General features: G+C 38.6%; 1 protein-coding gene across 1 annotated transcript in view; it reads right to left on the bottom strand.

Moving 5' to 3' along the window:
• MEGF10 (multiple EGF like domains 10) overlaps nucleotides 1-25959 on the bottom strand; it is a 108132-nt gene that overhangs the window by 45177 nt on the left and 36996 nt on the right. Inside the window, exons 5-8 of the mRNA XM_074812945.1 lie at nucleotides 21289-21381; nucleotides 5125-5371; nucleotides 4383-4503; nucleotides 2377-2513 (exon numbers count right to left, since the gene is read on the bottom strand). Coding sequence (XP_074669046.1) covers nucleotides 2377-2513; nucleotides 4383-4503; nucleotides 5125-5371; nucleotides 21289-21381 — 598 coding nt within the window. The remainder of the gene's footprint in view (nucleotides 1-2376; nucleotides 2514-4382; nucleotides 4504-5124; nucleotides 5372-21288; nucleotides 21382-25959) is intronic.

Genomic DNA, 25959 nt, shown 5'->3' with positions numbered 1-25959 from the left:
TGAATTGTTAAAATTCAGAATGGCAGTACTACTCCAGCACTACTAAAGGCTCCAGCACTAAGTGCACTTAAAATATTTGATTGTATGTATGAAAGCAGACCCCTCAGCTCAACAGGTTCATGCCTCAGAGCCAAGGATGACAACATTTCATAGCTTATGTGTCAGGGAAATCCCCACATTTTTCAGTATAAGCATCCTATAAACTCTGAATTATGTTGACACAGACAAAAAGACAAAACAGCTAAATCCCAAAGCTTTAGGGCCAGAACATGCTGGCACTGAAGACCTGAGGTATGCTATGAACTCAACAGGTGGTATCAGGCACATAGTATCTTCCACAATTTGGGGACCTATGAGATTTACCAAGTTACAGATTGTACAAAAATATGACTTGATAATACGGCTCATTATTAATGGTTTTATCAGCTTATAACCTGCTCAGTTCCCCAGTCCTATGAAAGAATTTCCTTGGTGGTGTCTTTCCATTTTTCTTATATGCTTGCCTTTTTTTTGTTTGTTTGTGGGTTTTTTTTGTATGATTGGTGGTTTATTACAGGAGAATTTCAAAGACACATGATACAAGGCACTGCAAAATGTAATAGAATTTAGCAGAGCCCTCTGACTGAGGTAAAATGGGTACACATGTTCATTTCATGCTTCTGCAGTATTTGCCTCAATCTGACACTGTTATCCAGAAGTTTCACGATATCTGTAACTCTGCCCTGACTGAAGTCAGTAACAAAATCCCCTTTCCTTCAGACGTGTAGCATAGTAATAGAGCTAGTAACCCTGTTTAAATGTTTGCTAATGAAGTTATACAAATAAAACTGAGAATTAATCTTGTCCAAATTTCAATCAGTAATCCCAGCCAAATTAGACAAAATTTAACCTTGCCATTTTTTTTTTAAATTGCATCTTCATCAGCTTCTGAAAGACCCTATTCCACTTCATGGTGAGGACAGGAATCAATCAGAAAGTATTAGGCAGAAGAATTATAAAGGTAGTTTAAAGTAGATTCCCTTGTGTTAACTCAGATGACCTAGAAACTTACATGCTCTAGGATTCCTCTTTTTCTTGCAGTATGACCAAGTTCCAGGAGTCACCACCACACCAAAATATTAGACAAATACTGTTAAGTTACACACAGAAGTGGAGAATAGCTTAGCACTTTTAAAAACTGTCCTTTTTGCTGTTGGTATTCATGTGCTATCTCAGCAAATGCCCACACATTTCTGGTAATGCTTCTCTACCTTGCCAGTTCACTGACATGAAATAAGAACCAGGTCTACAACCTTGCTTCTGATCCACTCCTGCCCTTGGAGTATCTTCAAAAACAAAAGAATTGGAAATACAGCCTGTTTTGCAGGAAAAGAGGGAGTTCAGACTTTCAAACACAACCAAAATGCTGCAGCCTGTAAGGCATTTCAAATTAAAGTCAGATTTAAATTCCAAGACAAATTTCATTGCTTTTAGAAACACCAGTGTGGTGCAGTGCATAGACTCTCATATGGATATTGCTTTGATTTTCCTGCTGACTTGTATGTGTCTCTTTAAATGCATCTACCACCTTCTGCACTGTTTCTTCACAGACACAAATTTAAATTTGGCATCCAAACGGCTCTGGACTAGTTGTTTCTCTTCTTCATGGGTTTTTTTTGCCCCTTATGTCTGGCACATCTCTCCACATTTCCTGTGAACACTTGCGTGGGAAGGGCATATGGTTATAATGCCTTCTACTGCTGACAGAGAACCCCTGGACTGACCCCAGTGATTAAGCTGCTGCTGACTTCAGCAGATAAGTTGTGTGCTGTTTAAAATATACACAGAAAACCACTTCTTTCCACACTTTCCACTGCCTTCAAAAATAATGTCTTGCTATATTATCTTTTCAATCTACCAAAGGTGATTTTTTAACAATCAAGTCAGAAAATAAAGAAGTTTCACTTCATTTGAACGAAATACTTTAGAAGACAACTCTCCAGCTTGCTCACTTTGAAGAGGAACTGAATGAGCCTCCCTTGCTACTATGACTGCCAAACATCTGCACAAAACCAAGAGCTTCCCTCCTCACCCCTTCACCATACCCCAAACTGCGTCATTCTGCAAGCCACTCAAGTGAAGATGCACAAGACACTGCCAGAGCACCGGCCACAGCAGGAAAATCCTGAAACCAAGCAGTTCCTCAGAGAAGGGTAATCACATAAGCACTTTTAACTCGTGACTCAGCAACAGGTGGGTGGCACAGCAAACATTTCATAAGACTCTTTTAACTGTATCACAGATATTTTCATTCTGCTTTTTACCAGTTTCCTAACTTTTTCTCTCATAACGGACCACTTGCAGGTTCAGCAGTCTGGTAAAGTAAGTTTTCCTTACCGTTCTCCTGTGTAACCTGGGCTGCAATGGCATTGACCTGTCACTGAGTCACAGGTCCCTCCATTGTGGCACTGGCACTCCTGGGAACAGTTTTTCCCATAACGACCCTCAGGACAAGGCTGACCACAGACCATGCCCTGCGTGTGCAGAAAAAAACATCTTAATATTAGATTTGGGATTACAGCTTGAACGGACAAGGAAGAAAGCTTTGTAATGAAGGAAGATCAAGGAGATCTTGTGTCACTTGTCTAGGGCTGATCTTGGAAATAACAGACACTTCTCCAGCTTTAAACATGGAGTATGTTTCAGCACTGGAGGAATAATCTTCTAGGAATTCCATTTTGGAAGCCAAAGCTAATGAAAAACACTATCTCTAAGCAACAGTGAAAACACTTAGACTAATTGATGTCAAGCTCTTCACAATTTATTTATCAGGAGTAGCATATATCAAGACATCCGGAAATGCCCTTCAGTGAGTAGTGGTGTAGAAATCAGTAATTGCTGTAATGCCCCAATTATACTACTTTATGATAACGTGTTTTTTTCTGATGAAGAGAAAGAGCTGCTTGTAATTTCACTGAAAGCAGCGTATCTTAAAAGCTTAGGTAGGATATCTGCTTCCCTTCAACAGGTTTTGAATTTCTGTAGTTCTATTTACATCCTTGGAATTAGTTACACCTGTGTAGTGAGGGAAGCATCAGATCTTAAGACTTTTAAGAAGTCATTTGAAGAAAAGCATAATTACAGGCATTTCATCAGGTAAGAGAACTGCAGGTATTTCAGTTAACATAAGATACTGCAGAATTTATACCTGGCTACTTTAAAACCTTCCTTACATGAAAAGCAGAAAAGGTTATACTGACAAAATTGTGTTTCACAGAATTGAAAAATCTAAAACTAACAAAGACTTATGCTTAAATAATTACTTGGAATGGAAAATTAGTCAAAGGGCTGAACACTGATTTATTAGTGAAGACACACACTAGTATAAAATTTCTGTCACTGCTTCATATGCTATCTCATTTTTCATTAGCTGTATTTAGGCAGGTAAAGTGAGTCAAGAATTTATGTAAACATTTGTATTCTATTCTATGACCAATTATTTCATTCTTCTAACATGAATTACAATAAAGATTAAAAATGGCCATAATCCAAGTTAGGTAGTCAGGTGAGTGGTGCTATTCAAACACACAAACAGAGATAATCATTTATAGCTATGTTCTCTAGCTAGTGCAAAACTGACCTCTTCCACAGGTTATCTCAACAGAATATCTCAATTATCATGAGATAATTAAAAGTTCAGTAAATGTGAATTTTCACCCAAAATGGACATTTAAATAGAAAACATTATTAACAAATATTACTGATAAATAGTATCTACAAATGTATTTAAAGAAATTATTTGGGCTTTGATAACCTTCCAGCCTTTTGATCATTTTCCAACTCCATTATTTGCCAACTCAGAGTTGGCAGCCTGTTAGTAGGGGAAGCTACTTGCAGCTCCGAGGTCAATTCTTTCCCTACCCCCTGATAAACAGGTAGAAAGTCTAAAGATAATGTCACCATTCTGATGTCCCATTTCCATCACCAAGTTTAACACAGTATCTAAAGGTTTGGGGTTTTCGCCATGCATACTACACATATGAAAAAAGGCACAAAACCCACTGCTAAAATATGTAATGGTGTCACCTCCCTACAACATTAAATTATATCTAGAAATTAATGACTTCCAGACAAGATCTAAAGGATGCTGCCTTTTCATAGTACAATTCATGTCTTTTGCTTCCCAGAATCTGATATGGTTAAAAAGGCAGTGCAGAACTGGAGGATTTTCAGTAACAGATGGTTTTGCAAGTATTTTATTCCAGTCCCTTATGCTGAAATACATTTCCCATTGGTTCTGGCTACAGACAGAGTGCATTTGCTATCCTCATTCACTACCCTTTTCTGATGCTGCCCAAAATCTACAAATATGGCATTGTGTCTATTTCAGAAAGTGCTTTTACCATCCATCCTGATGGGCAGGCACACTCCCCGGTGACATGGTGACAGACGCCTCCATTCTGGCACGGGCACCTCTCCTCGCACTGCGGCCCATGCTTCCCAGGGGGACAGAGGTCCTCGCAGCTGGGGAAGTGGTGGTGTACAACAGAGACAACTGTTACTTCAGCACACGCTCCAGTCTCCAGCCACCTCTTTATTTTTAATGCTATCATTAACTTTTCTGGCCAAAAGTATGAAACAAAAAGCAGTCCAACATAAAGAGACGCACACTGAGTATTGTATAGCATCCATGCAACAAATCTGAGGAAACAGACCTAGCAATCTATGAAATATTTCTTCTTAAAGATATTTCTTTCTACACTGGTTGGTGCTCATTCGTGGTTACTGACAAAAGCTCAAACTATTCTGGAATGACAAAGCCAAGTAACTCCCATGTTTCAATGCGATTTTTCAAACTTGTAGCCAAACCATTAGCATGATGTTCATGAAGAAGCTCCAGTTGACACTTTTTGTGGCTTTTACCTAGCAGTCCAGATCAAGAGGGATTTTTCTTGGCTACACACCTGAATGTGCACTGCAACATGGTTTGCCCGGCTGCTTCTTAGCCATCAGCCTTGCCTTCCTGCATTATATAGCAGCCAGAACAATAGCACAGTGTTAAAAGTTAATCTAAACTTAATTTCTCTTGTTAGCGCTACGTAAAACTTGTATCTCTCCCCCATAAATAATATACCCACTGCTTACAAGGCACCAGTGTATCCAGGAGGACATGTGCACTCTCCAGTCACGTGGTCGCAGGTGGCTCCATTTTGACACTGGCATTTTTGATGGCAATCGTTTCCATATGTCCCTTGATCGCAGTGCTCCTCACAGCGCCAACCTTTGAAACCTGATGCACAGTGGCAGGCTCCAGTGATGGGGTTGCACAAGGCTCCATTTTTGCACTGGCAGCGGCTGCTGCAGTGAGGTCCCCAGTGGTCACTGTCACAAGCTGAAGGGGTAGAAGGAAAAATTTACAGCAGTTTTATAATAGCTCATGTTACAGCACTGAAGATACTATGAGTCAACTGTAAGAAAAAAAAAGTTATAAAATGGAAATAGTTATGTAGTACATCCCCAGTTCTCCTTGGTCCTCAAGGATCTTGGCAGGCAGACAGAACCTAATTTATGAACACAAATTAACTTCTTAAGCATAAAAGCAAACACTTTAAAATGTGAAGCTGTGAAGTAAATGCAAGTTCTAGTGTCTTCATTGTCAGAACTCTTCATTATGACTCTGTGCGGTCAAATAAATCATGATTGCAGTGAGCTTCCATTTACACAGGTCTTGCTAACTTAAAAAAAGTAAAAAAAATGTAGTCTAAATCCATAAACAACTGTCTGAATCCTACAAGGAAGTTGCAAAGCTCACTCAACATAAGATTATGATTTTTTTCAAATCCAGAAGTTCCTACTTGTCTAGATAACTGCAAATATTCCCTTTTCAATCCTGTAATATACCAATAGGACAAAAGAAAGCACAAGAAGTGTTTCAGCAAGAAATAGAAATTAACAACTATATGGTTGAATTTCATCGGGATGTTACAAATTTGGTTATCCAACGTGTCCTCACAATCATTCAAATGCATCTTTTCTTGTCTGCCCCAGTGCAGTCCATTAAAATCCTGTAAGAAAACCACTCAGAGGTTATTTCAGTATCAAAAGAAAAACCTTAATGTTAAGGAAGAAATTCTTAAGAGAGAAACATGGGAGTTCTGTAAAAAGCTAGAAGATTAAGGTCACCTAGAGTTCAAAAGGAATGTCATAATCATATGGTCAAGTGATGTGATGTTATTCTTATGTTCTGTTGATAACAGCAGTACAATGGGAAAACCTCAATTGCAGCAACTGGAAGCCCGGGCTCTCCTCTTGGGAGACTGACAACCATTGTCCTCCCCATCTTTTCCCGGGGCAAAAAAGCCAGGCAGAGAACAGGCACACTTTCCTAGACTAATGCCAAGTAATTCAGGAATCCTCCTCAGGGTAGGAATTATTCAGCCATAGGAGCTGTTCACTCAAGCTACACAAATAAAAGGGGATTAAGGTCTTTTAAAGAATCTACTCCTTAAAATTACTTTTTTTCCAAGAGAGGTCACTAGAACATGCATCCATAATGGAGATATTGTGAGCACCTACAGACAATAAAATACAGAGAGACAGAAAGCATTGTATATATTATAAACACCCAGCAATACTGTCAAACTGACAGAACAACTGTTCATCTTGTTATTGGCCTCTCTCTTTGAAGATGTGTGGGTCTTGTTCTGGACTACACTACAATGCACTGCTGTCTACAGCACACAGCACCTCACAGGTTGCATTTCCCCATGATAACCCACATTCATTCAGAACTGCTATATGTTTATTTTCAACATGTTTGCATGGAACAGAAAGTGTAATCCTCATGCTTAACCAGTCCTCAAATTGCTGTCAGCAAACCAGCTACTTTGGGATATATATAAATATATGAATGGGTGGTGAGAGGTCTGAGACAGCCATATGTTCTGTCATGATTCAGCAGACACCCCTACATTTTTTTTTCCTTAACACATTAGTCTGGTTTCAGACAACAGTCTTCCTCCTGCTCCCAGACAAAACAATTCCAACTTCAGCCATTCCTCATAGTATAACTAAAAAATTAAAAAAACCACAACCAACCAAACAAAAAACCCAAACAAAGAAAACCCTGTCCTGGCATGTCTGATAAGCAGAAGAATTCAGACTGATCACCAGACCAGAACTGTTCCAGTGTAGAGCTCAGTCCAGGATGAATGTGGGCTGAACACACTCTAGATATAAAGACATGGCAGGCAAGAGAAGATTTCTTGGTTGATAAGTGTCAGCTTGTGTTTTTTCACTAATAGCTGGAAATGAGATATTTTGTGCAGTGCAACAACATTCATGTAGCTGCTTGAGAACCCAGCGTAATGAGTCTCAGAGTCACACAGACCAGAAACATCTACTTACCATGCATCTGCCAGCACATCCGGCACCAAGGCACCATAGAAACCACTTCACTTGTGAAGCAGCGGAGGCCTTGTCCTCCCTCTGCTCTTTCTACAATCCCATCCCCAGTCTGCCTCCCTGGGATGTGCCTTGCTGTCTTCTGGAGATTTGCTGATGTCCGAAGTGAATGTGCTGTGTCTGTGAACTTGAGCCTTTCTTGACTACTTATTGTAAGAGCATGTACCACACAGCACATAATAATTTATTAGTTTCCTGGTGTGATCTTCTTATTACGTTTGCAGGAAATCATTAAAATAAAAAGCATCATAGAGCTGCTAATAAGATTTCCAGTCTCATAACCATTCTCCTGACAACGGCCAGGTGGGTAACAAATATTGACTATGCAATTTTTCAATACAGCACAGCAGTGAGGCATTCCACCAGGACAATGGTGGCCCATGTACGACTGCACGATAGTCCTTTACGCAAGGTCTGTCACCATTTGTCATCTATCTCTATGTTATGGGCAGAACGGTGGAGAAATTTGCAGGACTAATGGGAATAAATAATAATTTTGAATGAGACGGATAAATCACATATTTTACCTCTGTGTCTGCTGACTGATAATCAACAATGTTCCCCATAGGAAAGTAAAGCGATTTTTCAGAAACTGATGCTCAGTTTACTATTAAAAAAAGCAGAGGGCAAAGGGTAGAAATGTTTCCTGTAGTGAGTTTGATTTATTTTTAATTAGTGTTTGAGGCTAAATTTACCAACTATTACATCAGACATTTTCTGCTGCTTCCTAGTATTCAGACACTAAGAAAGCTGCGCTGGAAGTCACACAGCTGTTAATCTGTGGAATGGGATAGCCTTTGAGTTAATGACTATCGTCAGGTTACAGACTGTCAGCTGGAGTTTAATCAGAATAGCTGCTCTGACTGTCCTGACTGCATCAAGGTCACAGGCACATATGCAAATACTACATGCATGTACATGCAAAAGGGTCAGCTACTGGCTTCTGAACAGATTTTGAGCTGTAAATCATCTGTCTCAGCCCAGGTTATATGTGAAAAGGAAGCAAAGTATAGAGACAATAGCCCCATCCTCAGAATGGTTTCAACACAAGGATGATGCATCTCAGCCCCAAGAACTAATGGAAACAGTCCGAGTCCTGCACAAATGCAAAACCCAATCAGTAAAGCAGCATTAATTTTCTGTACTGATCATACAGAACTGGCCTAATGCTGCTCTGTTTTACATGAACCACCTTCCTTACAAAACTCGTTCTCCTTCCCCTTTTCACATATGTTATATTCACCCTCAGAACCACCAGCTGGCCACACTGCTCCCTATCAGCTTTCGTGGTAGACTCACAGGGTCCTTTCTGCCTTCACCTTACACTGTAGGGGAAAAAAAGTTAATCAAAGTACATGTTTAACAAACAACGTGGTATTAATGCCACATCTTGTTTCATTTTTATTTTCATATATTCTGTTCATCTGGGAGTATCTTTTTTGTCACTGCAGTACGTGCTGCGTACATCACACAATGCTACAAATACAGGACGGAGAACTTTTCTCTCAAAAGGCTACTCAATGAAAGCAAAAGTTTGCCTTTGGGAATAAGGGCACTGCACTGTATAAATGCTCATTTAAAGTGAGCAAGTATGGTATGAAACTCTAATACAATACAGGTCTACCATCATAAAAAGATGCTTGCTGAAACTGAGTGCCAAACAACAACTTTAGAAACATAGGATTCAGCAGTGAAAAAATCAACTTCAAGAAGAAAGTGAAATCTGTGATGCCAATTGCTATCATTCTGAGGCTTTTTGTAGCATCTTTGAAGATTTAAAGTTCTGTATTTCCTACATAATAACTTTAATGCACATCATTATTATGCTGGGCTAGATGTGGTTTTACGCACGTGGTTTCTGTGAGCAGCTGGTGATTTGCAAATTGGGATGGAAGGAGCCCTGATATTTTATAGCACAAGGTATGAATTTTTATAATAATCTGAAGCACATCTGAAGAATTGGTAGCTCCTTTTTTGCTCCTTATAAACAAAGACATTTTTAACTAAATGTGGTCACATACTTCTAAGGGGATTTTTCTTTCTCTCTTTTTTGTTGATTTCATTAAAAGGCAACAAAAAGTGCAAACGAGTCTGAGTTTATTCCTGACAAACCCACCTTGATGACCCACAGTTCTGTACTTCTCTAAAGAATGGCATATAATGAGAACAAAATAAGACTATCAAATCAAGCCAAAGAACATTTCAGAAGAAAAACCTCCTTAGAAACTCTGACTTATAACTATCTTTTACATATGCTACAGTTTCCTTTATAACATGATATTCAAGTCAGACAATGTTTATTACAATGCTTTTTTTAAGATCTTTCTTCTCTTTTTGTCTTTCTTTTTTGCTAATGGAGAAGTGAAAATGAAGATCACAGCAAAACTAAGATTTACTCCTCTTGCTGTCATGTTTTGTAGCTGTCTTATATGTAGCACCAAGACAATAGAATGAGATTTTATTCTGCACCTTTTCTGCAACACACCCTGCTGTGTGTTTCTGGAAATATGTACCACTGTTGCCAAAAAAAGAGGAGATTCTTACCACAGCTTTAAGCTTATGTATTTTTATGGCTTTTTAAAACAAGTGAAAACAAAATTCCCTACCACAGACAGCAGAAACAGAGTGAACATTCCCTCACTTGGAAAGCAATATTGTGAAGTACAAATTTAAAATAAGCAAACAGTGGCAGAATTCCTCTCTCTCAGTCTCCTCAAGACTCCAACATAATTTCTTCAGATAGGTTCAAGGAGCAACAGCCTTTATAATTGAAAGTTGATTTTCCTTGCCCAGCATGTCAAACAAACTGAAGTTGCCCATAACTTCAACATCATCTTTGGCTGACCTTTTTTCCTTTCTAGGTTGTCACATCGAGGATAAGTCTAAATATTTGTGCCTTCCTTTGCATCCCTCCTTTGACTCTCAGATCTCTATTGCCTTGTTACTTTCATGGCCCTTACAGTCTGTCCCTCATCTATCATTTCTCATCCAGTATCCAAGTATCAACCTCCACATTTCCATCACCCGTGACATTAGTCCCTTTGTTGAGTTTTCAGACTATCATTTTCCTTGTTTCTTGTCAAGTTGCCCCTACAACTTGGCACAGTTCTCCATAACCCAAGCCATAAAACTTCCATGATGTCCTCCTCAACACCCCTACTTTCTAACTCCTCCTGCCTGTCAAGTCCACAAAAAGTTGATGTGACAAGTGTGTCAAAACCACTACCTGTCACAGTCATTTATCAGTGTTTGCCTCCTTCCTCACCTCCTACTTGTTTTCAGCTTTGTTTATCTCTTTTCTTTTCCTTCGACTACAAGTTCTCTGGGGCAGAGGCAACTTTCTATATTTTTACTTGCAGAACAAGCCCACAAATCCCCAGCAGGGACAGCCATGAGATCCACCAAGGAACAAGAATGTCCACCATCTACCACTAAAAGTAGACCAACTGTAACATGCCCTGTTTAAAAACTATTCCAGTCTTTTGGAGCAGAGCATATAAATAAGCAAAGAGTAACATTTCTAGGCAGGCCCACAAGTGACTTGCATTATCAGAGAATAACCACCACTAACAACCAAGCACAGCCAGTGTAAGTAAAATAGGCCAATATTGAGAAAACTTTGATTTATCCAAAGGAGAAGCCCACTGACAATCTGTTATCATAAATTGCCCTAAGGTTGTCCAGAGTTTAGCATTGGGAAGAATGACTCTTCTGTCTATTCCAGAAGCAAGAAACACACTTAAGATAAATATACATTAGTGGAACTAATACTTTAGATATTTAACTGCCAGTAAGTAGAATCTGATGAATCTCAGTAAGAATTTCACAACAAAATCAAGAAACTTTTTATGAAGGCTGCATTTAAATTTATAGGTGAGAGGAGCCACTCACCTCAACTCTTTTTCTGATAACCTCAGTAAGGAAACACACAAGTTTCCTTGTCCTTTCTTTTCTCCACCAACAAGGGATGCCCATCTAACTTTCAACTCTCAACAGAAGGGAAATCTAATTCTAATTCATGTGTTAGACAGTCTTGTATTTTGCATACCTGAGTGTTTACTGTTTTGCCCAAAGAGAGTGCCATAATTACAGTATGAAGGCTTACAAAGACATGGTGTACACCACACTCCAGATTATAAAATTTTGTCAGAAAACTGGACTGATGTCCTTCTTGACAGGAAAGAAGATATTTCACATACCATGACAACAGTCAAATAGGTCATATATTACATTAAGACATCATGTACCTCTGGTCTACACAAAACTAAACTTGTATAATACTTTATGGATCCTCAGTTACTCTTCACTGATAAGGACATGAAAAGTCATGGTCATGTAGATGCTACTCTTAATGATCTTCATTTCTGAGCATGTTTGTGTTCAGAACAACATTCATTGATTCACTAAGAAAAACCGTGACAAAAATATGGATGTTGTCACTAACCTAAATCCACATCATCTTTATTGGAAAGTTTAGGGAGTATTCTTGAAACTACTCTCTGATACTATGATTTGGTTAGCTGCAGCTCTAAACTGGTAGCATTTGTTTCCCTTAGGATATTCCTGCAGAATAGGAAACAGATAATAATTCTCCCAACTGGAATTTATACCAAATGAAACTAAATTCCTGCTGATTCCGAAAGTTATAAATACTCAATTGTGTTCACAATTCAACAAGATGCATTAAGCCCCTTGTGACATCAATCTGTATGTCAGCCTGGATTGCAAGACAATAGATGTGGAAATGGCAAAGAAATTTCAGAGATGAATCAAAAAAGCCAGAAAACAAAGCCAGCTATTCTGAAAAGTAGAATAAAAACATCCTTTAGAAAAGTTTCAAAGTCTTATTTAAGAAAAACATAAGATTATTCGCCATATATTTTTTTATATGTGCTGTTCTAGTCACCTCAGCATGTTATGAAAATACATGCACATGCACATCAAAAAATAAATATTTTTTCCTTTAGAGAATCATTCATAATAATTATAAAATATCAATGCCTTTTAGTAAAAGACTTATCTTACCTTCATCCCACACAGAAATGCATAGTAGTGTTTTTTTCCAGAGCACACTTTATATTAAATCTGGATTTTCTTTGAGTCTTTTGTTTCTATCTGATTTTATTTGTTATACTCTAGGCTTTTCAACCTGTGGTGTATTTTTCATTCTTACTTTTTGTTTTCTGCATAAGAAAGGACCTTTATTCCAAATGCTAAGCTTTAATTTAATTTAGGGATTTTTCTTTTTTACTTTGTAAAAGCCTTTTGATCTGTGAAGTGGAAGAACAATGAAAATGTGTTTTTCAGATCCTATAAAAGACTGAAGCTATATGCCTTTCATATGCCATAAATTTCAGAAGCCTCTTTAAAGTGCTTTGGACATCAGAACACAAGGTTTGATAATTGCTAAGGAAAACACAAACACATGGTTCTTGGGGTTCATTTTACCTTGCTACTGAGATAAAACCCATTAAAAATAATCAGTGTTTTAGGAAAAGTTATAAAATTATAAGAATCTGATTGTACTGTATAAAATGGACTATTGTACATGATCCTGATTTTGCACAGATGCCCTTGTAGGACCACAAATTAGCCTTTTTCCTTTTTTCCAATGACTTGAAAGCCACCTTAATTTTTAAATTAGCAACAAACCTTATCCCTCACATCCTTGAAAATCTGCCAAGTGAGCCATGATAACACATAAGTCCACCAATACATAAGGCAGATTGAAATCAAAACAATACTAAAAATACTTTTTCACTGACTAAAAAAAATAATTACACAGATATTATTCAAGAAATCAACTTAGGTAAACACCACATATATACTACGTTTATGAGATGGTGAAAAGCAGAAATGAAAAGCTTCTCTGATTCAGAATATGTTTATAAATCAGTAAAACTATCACTATTTATTGCGATGTCTTCCTTCAGTAAATCTCATCATAAGTAAATTTAATAACTCAGTTTTGTAGAAAATATATTTTTGGTTCTGCTTTTGCTTAAAGATTGGAACTGTAATTCAGCAAAACACTGAAGCATGTCCACAAAATCTATTAATTTCCCTAGAACTTCAAAACCAAAATACTTATATGCAACATAAGAATAACATAATTTCAAATACATTGTTGTACTGAACTCCAGAAAAGCACAGCTGCTATGTAGCCCTGGGAATTTTGATACCACTTACCATAGTGACACTGTAGTGACTCTGTCAACAGTGAAGGTGATGGCAAATTCCATTAGTACCTGTTTTCCCTGTTTGCACTTGATCTAACTTGCTGGTAGGTTAGTTTCTCAACACAAAGATATTCAAGCTTCTTAGAAAATCAGCTGGCAAAACTGAGAAGTCAGGGGAATTACAGAAGTAATAATTACAAAAGAATTAAGGGTAGTGAAGAGTATGGGGAAGACAGATGTAATAAGAGAAGGTTAAATTTTAAACAGTTTATTACCTGCTGTCATTTTTGCTAACAGGATGCATTTGCGCATGTGGCTGCTTGGGAGTTGGGGTGGGAGGCAGTTCTGCATTACCTGAATGAGCTATTTCTCTGCATTTTCCATAAAAGCAAATAGCTCTCTGTCAGGATACTCTGCAGTTTCACTTGTGTGTTTAGCAGTTTCTCATTTCTGGGAATCAAGCCCTTCTGGTGCAAGCACGTGGTTAAAACCAGAACCTATTTCTACAGCCTGTTGAATGGCTAGGAAAAATTAAGGATGAGTTAAGTCTCTAAGCATATCTTGCAAGCTCTGTTAGTCAAAATGCTTTTGACAAACAAAAAGGAAAGCAATGCCTTGGTCAAAGCTCAACTGAAGATTCACAAACTGCACCATCAGAGTGTACAAAATGCTCCCAGGCACCTTGCCTGGTACCTCCACCAAGGGGGTTGTTTCACTGGGGATGCAAGTATGTCACATCTACCTCTGCAGGGTTAATGGAAATTATAAGCTCCACTGAGAAACTCCAGTGCTTGTAACTCACATGAGTGTCTCACACAAGTTATGCCAAGGGATCCAGTTTCTGCCATATTCTGCATCTGTTAAGTCCCATGAAGAAAACAGTAAGATTTTTGTGGAATTTGCAAACTTTAAAAACACCCATGACAGTAAAGGAAATCTGACAGTAGCAGAGCTACTGTACCTTAAAAGTTTCCTTAACAAGTGTATTTAAAGGTAAGAAGATGTTTCTTTGAGACCCCAGCTTTAAAGGCTCAGCTTAATATATTAAGGAAAAAGACAGTTCTCTTCTCATGCTTTATAAAACCCTGGAGCCAAATTACACCTTAGTGCCACTTGTTCTACCCCCATGCCCTCAGACTATAGTCCCAATGAAACTCTATTAATCACCAACAGAATCAAATTACAAATTAAAATCCAGTGATAAAAAAACATCTCAGATTACTTAAATACAATAAAACCAGAAAATGCCTATTCACATTTCCACAAACAATCCTAACATACTTGTCATAAACCAAAACCATGTCATTCCTTTTTTTGCTCTACTACTCAGGCCAGCTGGGGGATCATGAAGGCTATAACCTTCGCAGACGAGTCAGTGTAATATTGATTTTGGCCTTTTGTCTCTGCTCCAGCTTATTCAGAAAGTGTCCTATTGATTTTGAAGGAATTATTTGTGGACTACTAGGCATGAGAAGAAAAATAAAGCGAATGTCCTGATTCCTTAGTGGGGCTCCATGTTAGGCTGCATGTGTATCTCTCTTGCATATGCATTCAAAACTGACAATCAGGTACTTAAATATTACAACAAATACTGTTGTACGAGTGTGAGCAGAAAACAGGCAGAAAACATATTTTACAAATTTAAAACATGGCTGGATCATCTCTACACATCTAGACTGCCAACTATCACTATGTGTAGCAACTTTTACAGAAGACTGCTTTATACACAACCTGTAGTCAAAAATGCTCTTATAACATGTATCAATCCAATCTGACACATGCAAGTTAAAAATTTGATATAAGCAATAATCCAGTTTGGGGGTGAGAGGTTGTGCTGGTTGGTTTGTTTTTCAACAGAACCTGTTTACATTTTTAATCTACAAACATACCTACCTTTACCACTATGTCCTTTTTTCTAAATTTTGTCCTTCTCCCCAGCCCAAAACCGATCAACTTATACTCCTGAAGTTCACAAACACTTCTTCAAAGGGTGCTGACAGCACTCTGGTTGTGCTGATTCACTCGCTTCAAGGCATAGGTTCAACACGTCTTCTGTCCACTCATTTGTCATTGACTACTGTGTTAGGTCAATAAATCTTTATTAGAATAACTTATTTCGCTTGACTGTCATCTCTCCTGTTAGAATGGAAGTGTTCTGCGAATGAGTGATCTCTCAATACAAGTAGTATTTCTTTTCAGATACATGTACAGTATCATCATCTCCTTCATCAGTTCCCACTGAAATTCACTCCAAGCAAACACTGCCTAATGCAGTATATTTCCTTTGACTAAGGCTCATCCTGAGTACCATCATACAACACATGCGGGACAACCAGATGATCAGGCCCAGTCAGCATGGGTTTATGAAAGGCAGGTCCTGCTTGACAAACCTGATCTCCTTCTATGACAGGGCGACCTGCTTATTGGATGAGGGAAAGGCTGTGGATGTTGTCTACCTTGACTTTAATGTAAGGCCTTTGACACCATTTCCCACAGCATTCTCCCGGCAAAACTGGCTGCTCACGGCTTGGATGGGCACACACTTTGCTGGGTAAAAAACTGGCTGGATGGCCGGGCCCAAAGCGTTGTGGTGAACAGACTTAAATTCAGTTGGCGGCCGGTCACAAGTGGTGTCCCCCAGGGCTCGGTTTTGGGGCCACTCCTGTTTAACATCTTTCTTGACGATCTAGACAAGGGGATCGAGTGCACCCTCAGTAAGTTTGCAGATGACACCAAGTTGGGTGGGAGTGTTGATCTGCTCGAGGGTAGGGAGGCTCTGCAGAGAGACCTGGACAGGCTGGAGCGATGGGCTAAGGCCAACTGGAGGAGTTTCAATAAGGCCAAATGCCGGGTGCTGCACTTCGGCCACAACCACCCCCAACAGTGCTACAGGCTTAGGGAGGAGTGGCTGGAGAGCTGCCAGTCAGAGAGGGACCTGGGGGTGTTGATTGACAGTCGGCTGAACAGGAGCCAGCAGTGTGCCCAAGTGGCCAAGAAGGCCAATGGCATCCTGGCTTGTATCAGCAATAGCGTGGCCAGCAGGGACAGGGAAGTGATCTTACCCCTGTACTCGGCACTGGTGAGGCCGCACCTCGATGAGTGGGTTCAGTTTTGGGCCCCAAAAAGGCCATTGAATGACTCGAGCGTGTCCAGAGAAGGGCAACGAAGCTGGTGAAGTGTCTGGAGCACAGGTCGTATGAGGAGCGGCTGAGGGAACTGGGGTTGTTTAGTGTGGAGAAGAGGAGGCTGAGGGGAGACCTCATCGCCCTCTACAACCACCTGAAAGGAGGTTGCAGAGAGCTGGGGATGAGTCTCTTTAACCAAGTAATAAGTGATAGGACAAGAGGGAATGGCCTCAAGCTGTGCCATGGAAGGTTTAGACTGTATATTAGGAAGCATTTCTTTACAGAACGGGTTGTTAGGCGTTGGAATGGGCTGCCCAGGGCAGTGGTGGAGTCCCCATCCCTGGAGGTGTTTAAGAGTCGGGTTGACATAGCGCTGAGGGATATGGTGTAGTTGGGAACTGTTAATGTTGGGTTGATGGTTGGACCTAGCGATTCTGTGATTCTGTAAAAAGGCCTGAATAAAAACTACATTTCACACAGGAAATTTTATCCAAGGCAATATTAGATAATTACCCAAATTGTGAGACCAGAATTCAGGTTTTACTCACAGAGGAATACATCCAGTCCTATTTTCCTCTCAGGTGGATGTAAAGTTTTCAGAAAGGCAGAGGATATGATGGAGAGGAGAGTTATGGGTTGGGCTAGAATTAAGCACTGAAAGAGGACAGCCTCAGCAGTGTAGTCAAATCTTTATCTCTCCCCTAAACTGAAAGCAGCCACTGATCTAGGCTATTAGGAATTGGATAAGACTTATCACAAAAAGGAGGTAATGGTTGCTACAAAAGGAAAAGGGAGTCTCCCAAGAAGTTTAGTCTCTAGAAGGGTTGTTAGGCTAGAGCACGCAGTCGTATGCAAAGATAGGGGAGGAAGCTTGCTGCTTCAGCTTTTAATGCACAATGCACAAATTCAGTCCATGCAATCACACTGTCATTTTTGGAAATAACATTACAGTGTTTAGGAAGCACTTGTGTGCAGTTACCACCCGGAAAGCCACTGCCACATAGAAGCCATGGCATATGGTTTAAAAATTTATTTTAAACACATTGGGTAAATACAGCTGAGAAACAACAGACAAAATCAAGCTTGGGGTTGGTAAATGGACAGATGCTGCAATAGGACTAACTATGTTCTCAGATACTTATCGATTAAATTCCTTTGTAAGGAGAATAATCAATCCTAACAGAGAAAGGATAGTACTTTGGAAGAAAAAACTTAGTTCTGCAGTTTTACAAAAGGTTTAGTGCTTAGGTAGAACAGTTGCTTCCAACATGTTTGTGTCCATGAAAATGAACAGATCACTAAATCTGGAAGTTTGCCTAATATCTCACACTTTGAGAATAATCTCTCCCTTTCAGTAGCAGTATTTTATCTGGTGATCAGTAACCATTAAATCCCTAAGTGCCTGCCTTACAAAACACTGGCCTGCCTTGTAATCATTGTTTTCCATTATTCAGTTAAACAGTCATAGAGTTAAAATGTTTATATGGTAGACATTATTACAGTATGGCAATTTGCATGTATTTTTCAACAAATAATTTGCCATATAAACAAAATTATTTTTTTTAAAAAAGGATCTCTATATTTTGTCTATTCTACCTTTCTGTTACTAAAACTAATCAAGTTGGGAATCATGCAGAAAATACAGTTAAAGGCAAAGTATGAAAATCTCCTACATAGGGCAAGCAACAATAATATTCAGTGCCAGAGAGTCAAAACCCTATCATTTACTGTCTTTCCAACACTATCCACTGCTCTTCAATTCAGTTTGATCTGTGCTGTAGTTCTCAGACACATGGGTAAGGAAATCATGCACAGCTAGCGGCAAACAGCAGCACTCAAACTCAGAAGGACAATCTGGTGAAAGCAAGATCTTTCTTAAGTTTGTCCACATGGAATGGGCTAAATTCCAAAACAAATTTCCAGGTAGCACATGCACAAAAATATCCTCTTCCTCAGCCTATCCTCCTTGTCCTAGGACTACACTAGTGATCCAAAACCAATTTCAGCAGTTCCAGTTAGCTCTAACATCACGCAGAAACTTTTAGAGGAACACCAACCTCTCCAGAGATCACACAGTTCAAAGGTACATGGACAAAGGCTCTTTCAGCTTTGGCCTGTTGTGTATGCACACCAGAAAATATTTTTGCTATTGAGGCTGCCGCAACAAGTAATGAAAGGCAACCAACTAAGGAAGAAGCAGAGTGTGGTGGTTTAATCCCTGCCGGGGTCTGAGACCACCCGGCCGCTGCACCTCCCCCACAAAGGGAGTGAAATACAAAGCCCCGGGGCTGAGATAAGGAGAGGTTTAATACAACAGTGCAACAGCAACACAGCAAACAACAACAATAACAATAACGATAACAGTAATAACAATGAACAGAGCAAGGTATGTACCAATACAGCAGTGAGAGAACCGGCTGCGCCAACCCACGCGATCACCGATTCTTCCTGCGCTCTGGCACCCGGATGTGACGTCAGCATGGTATATGAATAACCCGGCTAGAGCTTCCCCCCACTGCTGGGGAAACTTAACCCTATCCTGGCTAAACCAGGACACAGAGGAAAAGAGCTGCACATGTATTCAAAACGAGTTATACCAAACAGGTAAGGGAAATGGACTCCAGACAATCCCGTGAGAGGAAGGATTATTTCCAAAGAGATTTAGAGGTTCCTGTCTTATCTAAAGTGCCCTATCAGTGAGTTTCAACCTTGGAAATCTCAATAAATAACAGTACCTCCCCATTCTACGTTGTCCAGTGATACACATTTCTTCTGCACATTTGATTAGTTACAGAAAAGCTCACTACATAAGGCTCTTTGAAAGAAAGATAACATTTTTTGACAATTTCTTCTGACAATTCAGCGCACTAGATTAAAATCAGTATTAAAGTAACACTGCATTGCTAACTCTTTTCAGTCTTATGCCTTACACAAAACTTGGTGTTTCTTTAGAGCTATTATATAAAAGAATCACATGTAAGCATATACAAGGACTATACAACAAATGTAATAATTTTAAAATGGTTAGGTTCTTCCTCATTTAAATTATTAGTAATTATTTTTACTCACTCTTTCTCTCAGATTTCACAGAATATGCTGCCAGGACAACAGATCAGTTCTACATGAAGAGTCACTATAACACCTTGTTTGCAAAAAAAATTTCCCTACTTTCGTTAAGCAGAAAAAATGTGGGTGAAAATACAACCATATTATTTTTGTCCTGCTGCTGATCTAGGTTTTTTACAGTTGTTATTTTTGTATCAATCCTCTAAGTAACCTATCAGCATAAAATCTTTGCAAGACATCAAGCTCTGGTTTATGAATTAGAATTTTATATGGTCTGTGAAATTTAAATTATAAACATTTTTTTTTTATTGTTGACTAAAATATGTTCCTAGTGGACAGTCACTAGCAGTGACCCACTTTGAACTTGACTGTAACCAAATATATGGTTGTGATGTTAACCTAAACATTACCTTCCCAAAGACCTTACAAAGGGGAACAGAAAGATGGAATAAATAACAAATTATAACAAATAAAAAAATCAGTAATTACGCCGAGAAACTCTCTTCCAGACAAAAGGAAGAAAAAATAACACTTCATGGTCTGCACAAAAAATTACCTTTCACACAGGAATGGATAGTGCACAAACACACCAGCCCTGCCACTGAGGGGTTTCTGCCCTCTGCCCAGACCTTATTGCAGCCTGCAGTGCCTGGTTTTACACTCAAAGCATCTAGAAAACAGCAGTGACTAAAAAGGTCATGAACTGATATTATTTTATTACTTCACTTTGTGGTTTTGACATTTTGCTATGTTCTTGCCTCCAGCGTGTCATGGCCTTATCTTCATCATTTCTTTATTAAGTGTGACCACCTGCTCGCTGGGTTGCATGTGACTGAATCCACACGCCAAGCAGGAGAGGTGCCAACCTGCCCCTGCCTCCCACCGTGTGTATCCCTGATACTCCTATCTTGCCTCCCGTATCCTGCACATACTTTCATGGCAAAGAGGAGGAGAAGAAAGTTGGAGAAACTTGAATAGTGAGAGCAAAATAGAAAGAGATTGAGCAGATGGAGCAACTAATAATGCAAGAGGGGAACACAGTGAGGGGAAAAAAGTACAAGTTAGTGGCAGAGTGATATAGAAGGACAGGTTGTGAGGAAGGCTTTAATCATAGCTTTTAAACATGACCTAGCATCACCATTCTTTATGTATTAGAAAAACAAAAAATTAGAGATTTTCTTATAGTTAAAATATAATTTTATTTCCTTTACTCCAGATACTAAGTTCCCAATTATACTAATTATCTCCATGTTTCTGAGCACAAAACAGCTCATGACATTCAGTGCTGCTACAGGGTAACATTGTTTGCAAGTAAATGAAGAAAAATCAGGTCACGCAGAGTAACCTGATAACTCAAGAGCAACCCCCTGACCAGCAAGCAGGAGCCCAAGCACAGAATCGACAGTAATCTGCCCAAAAGAGAGGACAACACCATGGAAAGAGCATGAGACAGGCAGAAGCAGGTGGAAACTCACCACTGGAGCAGTTGGGTCCTCCCCAGCCAGGCTCACACTGACAGGTGTTTGGAGCAATACACCGACCGTGGACACATTTATCAGCACAATGAGCTGTCAGAGAAGGAAATAAAAAAAGAATTAAAGAACTCCTAGCACTAGGAAAAATATTATAAAATTATTCCTAATCCAGATCTTTCATGTCTCAAATATCTTTTAAAAGCAAAATAAACATTAGTGTATTAATATTTGATGGTATCTCTTCAAAATCAATTTTCTCCACTCTCTTCTATTTCTCCTAAGTTTGAAGGCTCCAACTAAAACCATGTTGGTGCTACTCAAATACTTCTGCATTTAACAAAGAGAAAACTGTCCACGTTTAATGAAAAAAGAATTATAATATGATTTAGGTTGGAAACCCATCTGAACATGGTCCTGGACAAGAGGCTCTAGGTGGCCCTGCCTGAGTAGGGAAGTTGGAGAAGATGACTTCCACAAGTCCCTTCCAACCTCAACTATCCTGTGATTCTCTGAAGGAAACTCTCACACCAAGAAAAAGAGGGGAACTTCTGCACACATAAAAAGAAGGATTCTCTTGCAGCAGCATGGATAAAACATGACTTGCAACACATCAGTATTTTAATATTGATTTTTCTGAATGGTTGCACAGTTCAAATGAAGCACAACAAAACAGCTATGATGATTAAGATAAGGCATGAGATATAAACCCTATGGATCACTACAACCTTTATTCTAAGTGCTAAGCAGAGCTGCTTGAAATTTTTCTTTTTTTTTTTTTTTTCTGTTTCTATAGTTAAGGCTTATTTTGAAATAGAGCTTTTATTTGAAACTTTTAAGAAAAACTTGAAATGGCTTTGATACCCAGCACATCAATGTAACTGACTCAGAGTACAATACACTGAAGAGGAAGAATCTGCAACCAGCTACAGATTGCTGGCATCATATTCATTACTAAATACCCTTAACTTTCCAAAATATATACACTGTAATACTTTCCTCCTAGTTTGAGCAACAATAAAACTTTAAAAATGTCCACAAGATAAGAATTTTCTTTGTGCCAACAGCCATAGGAATCTGACTGGTATAGCAATGAATACAAGGTGAACGATGGGAAAAAAACAAAGAAGTTGGTGTTCACAAGTTTAATGGGACTACATGTGAATCATTTCTGAATGGACTGAAAATGGTCTATGGTAATTTGGAAATATACCTGCAAAATGTACTGTTTTTTTTCCTAATTAAACATGATGAAGCATGCTGGTTGTCTTTGTATTTTGTGTGGCCAAGAAAAAAGAAAGCCACATAGAGATCAACCATATGTATTATTAAAATCTTTGGCTATCTGGGATCCCAACCATTAATTCCATATTTTTACAGCCTTTAGTTTTCATTCTCAACTTTTATTTCTAATAAGCTATCTGTCAGATGTGCATTAAAATGATCTTCATTAGAAATCAACAGGGAGAATATGAATTTTTAAATGTTAGATGATACAACATACTATTACAAAGCTATTTCATTGTTCTCTATTTATTTAGTATGGTAGAATTACTTTAAATAAAACATCATGATTTTCCATTAGTCTTAACTAGATTAATGGAAAATCTAGACTTTTTTAACTAGACTTTTCCATTAGTCTTAACTAGACATTAACTTCTTGTGTCTTTGAAGATTCTTGCCTAGTAGGTGCTGCCTTGGGCACTGAAGCCCTCCCTAAGGCAAATGTGTGAAAAATCTTACCAGCAAACCATAAGACAACAGACAGTAGCTGCACACATATATGTCTCTGCATGCACACATGTATGAATAACTGAGTGAATACCAACACACTGAACCCAAATTCCTAAGCACTAAGGCTAAATACAATAAAGTAGCATTCCATCACATACTCTGTGAGACAAATGAAAAAAAATACAAAAATCAAAATGTTGTAAGAAACTGGAGCAAGAAGCAGCTCTTTAAGCATCTCTTTGCACTACCCCTCATGCCATGCTGAGCACGTAGGTTCTCCCTACAATCCCTATGTAACAGCACATGCTATGGCTCTGTGCAAATAATCATCAATTATTTCCAATAATAAAACAGAGTTGTCTTAGAACAAACATACAACAGATGAAACTTTGGGTTGTCATGTTTACAATGCAGAGTCATCTTGCAGATTAGAGCTGTATTCTTTTCTTAGCCACAATAGCATAAATCAACAGTAGCTTCTCTTCAGCCACTGAAGCGGTGTTTCAGTTTTCCAGTAGTAGAACATAAACACAACTCTTCAAAACAGGCTATCACTACTAAGTCTCTGTAGAAGTTATCTATGGGTAACAATGCTGGGGGTTTTGACAGCTAAAACACTGCTGACTCTAATGACAATTAAATATGGGATAAGGACCACCAAAGGAAGTTGTAGAATATAAACATTGTTGCTTCCAAATAAATTCAGTGAAGATCAATTAAAATTATATATATATGGCATACAAATACACAAGTTTCTTTCTCAAAAAAGGGGTACTTGCAATTCTTTGAAGAAGCTAAACTAAAGCCAGAAACATTTTAAAAAATTTTAAAGATATAGAGAAGAATTAAAGGCATCCAGTTATTTCCTTTTTTTTAAAAAAAAAAGTTTCTTAATGCCCCAAAATGTATCTGATCAAAGAATGATTTCTTTTTACATTCTGGATATACATTAAAAACCTATTTTGTAATCAAAATAAATTATTCTCTGGTCCCCTTATGGGCTAACTGATTCTGGGCAACTGAACCCTAGTTAACATCCCTAAGAGACATAATCTGTAAAAAAATTACCACACTGAACATGGGGATAAGAGAACCAAAATTTTACATGACCTACAAAAGAGTGTAAGGTAAGGACAACACAAAAAGCACTATAACATGATGAAAGACATCAGGGACAGAGAGTCTTATTTTCTCTCAGTTTTCTGTGGAATTGTTTGACATGGTATAAGAAAACGATGTGCAAGAGCAGGTGAAAAACTCAACATGAAGTCTTTTTGATACTGAGCCGTGTAAAGAAGCACCAAAAATTCACTGGCAGCAGTAAAGTTCATAAGTCATATCTTCTTTTGCAAGGGAAAAAATCAAACATCATATGAAAAGCAATCTGAGCCTACTCTTGCATATTTCTTTTTGCATCTTATTTCCCCTTTTCTTCTATGTCTTGTGGTTTCCTTCAAAACCTTCTTTAAAATCTTGTCTTGTCCAACTTAACAGTTCTATTTCAGTGGATCATATCCTTTCATCTTCTTAAAAAACAAAAGGTAGACTTGCTCTTTCTGATTATAGAGTATCAGCCAGCTTGAAGTATCTATAAAATATCTGCTGCCGTGTGTGCAATTCCCTGTAGCATCCCCTTCTGCACCACAGGAGGAGTTGCCTTGTCTCCTGGACACAAGTCCACTAGGCTGCTTGAGCTCTGTTCCCACCTCAGCTGCAGGCACTGATACTTCTGTAACCAGCTGAATGAACATGCCCTGCTGAGGAAGCTCAGCAAAGTGAATCAATGTGAAAAGGCATGTGTAACCCACCCAGGCCATCAACACCATTATTACAGCAAGCTGAAAGTGATGTGAGGCAAGGGCTTGTCCACCATGCTCACAGACATGCCTTCATACCACAGCTTCAGGAGGGGAGCTCATACCAGGGGGATTAAATCAGTCATACTAGAGGCATAGAATGTGTAACACAATTTTAGGCCAAGTTGCCACTTTCAAACACTAATCAAGTGTCTCATACAGATACCAATGAAGAGAGGGAGATGGTGCTCCAGCTCAAGAGAAGACGGCAATTCAAATGCCTACTTATATGCTGATGGCCTCCAGCATATCCCCTGCGGTGCAAACGCAGATTGCTCCTCCACTGCTATATCTACTTAAAGTATTATAGCTGAGTGGAATAACTCCTGTGCCTCATACGACCTCCACTTCTGAACTAGAGCATATATGAAGAGTGGAACATTGCAATACTTGAAATTTCTGAATGGCATTTTATGAATCTGCTCTCTGTGACTGAGAAAGTGACATAAAGTTAGTTCATTTTAAACCACCTCAGAGGACACTTAGACAGCTGTGCACTGCATTATCTGATGTTAAAAGATGATACAGAAAAATTTAAAAGAAGATACAGAAAAATTTCCAGTAATAACATTTGAAAAAAGATTTTTTCATCTTTAATGAAAGTTTAAGCATGCATTTTAGGATTTGTTGCTTTTTCATTTTGAAAAGCCAGACACAAATCAATTAACATAAACAAAGCTTGAAATATTTTGGCTGTAATTATGAATATAAGTAAATGACCAGGAGAATCAACTATGGTTCCACAATTAGACTTTCACCTTTTAAACAAATTAATCACATCATCAAATGAGCAGATACCTGATTTCATGAGATTTCACACCTGATAATGTGTCAAAATTCTTATCAGCTTTACAGAGAATTCATATTAGGAAGACTGAAGTAGTATCTGAACTGGGCCTGCTTTGGGATTGTAAGTAGATCTCCATATTATAACTTTCAGATAAATGACTTCCAACAAAAGAAGTCATACTATGTGCCTGACTGTGCTTTGTGTTTAGAATTTCTGCTAATACCACTCCATCCTGATTCGGATACCTAGACTTTGAAAAGAGCAAACTGAAGAAATACATCCATTTAACAAAAA

The sequence above is a fragment of the Strix aluco genome, chromosome Z, assembly GCF_031877795.1.
Source record: "Strix aluco isolate bStrAlu1 chromosome Z, bStrAlu1.hap1, whole genome shotgun sequence".
In the NCBI taxonomy this organism is placed as follows: Eukaryota; Metazoa; Chordata; class Aves; order Strigiformes; family Strigidae; genus Strix; species Strix aluco.
This window is presented reverse-complemented; position numbering and strand designations above follow the sequence as displayed.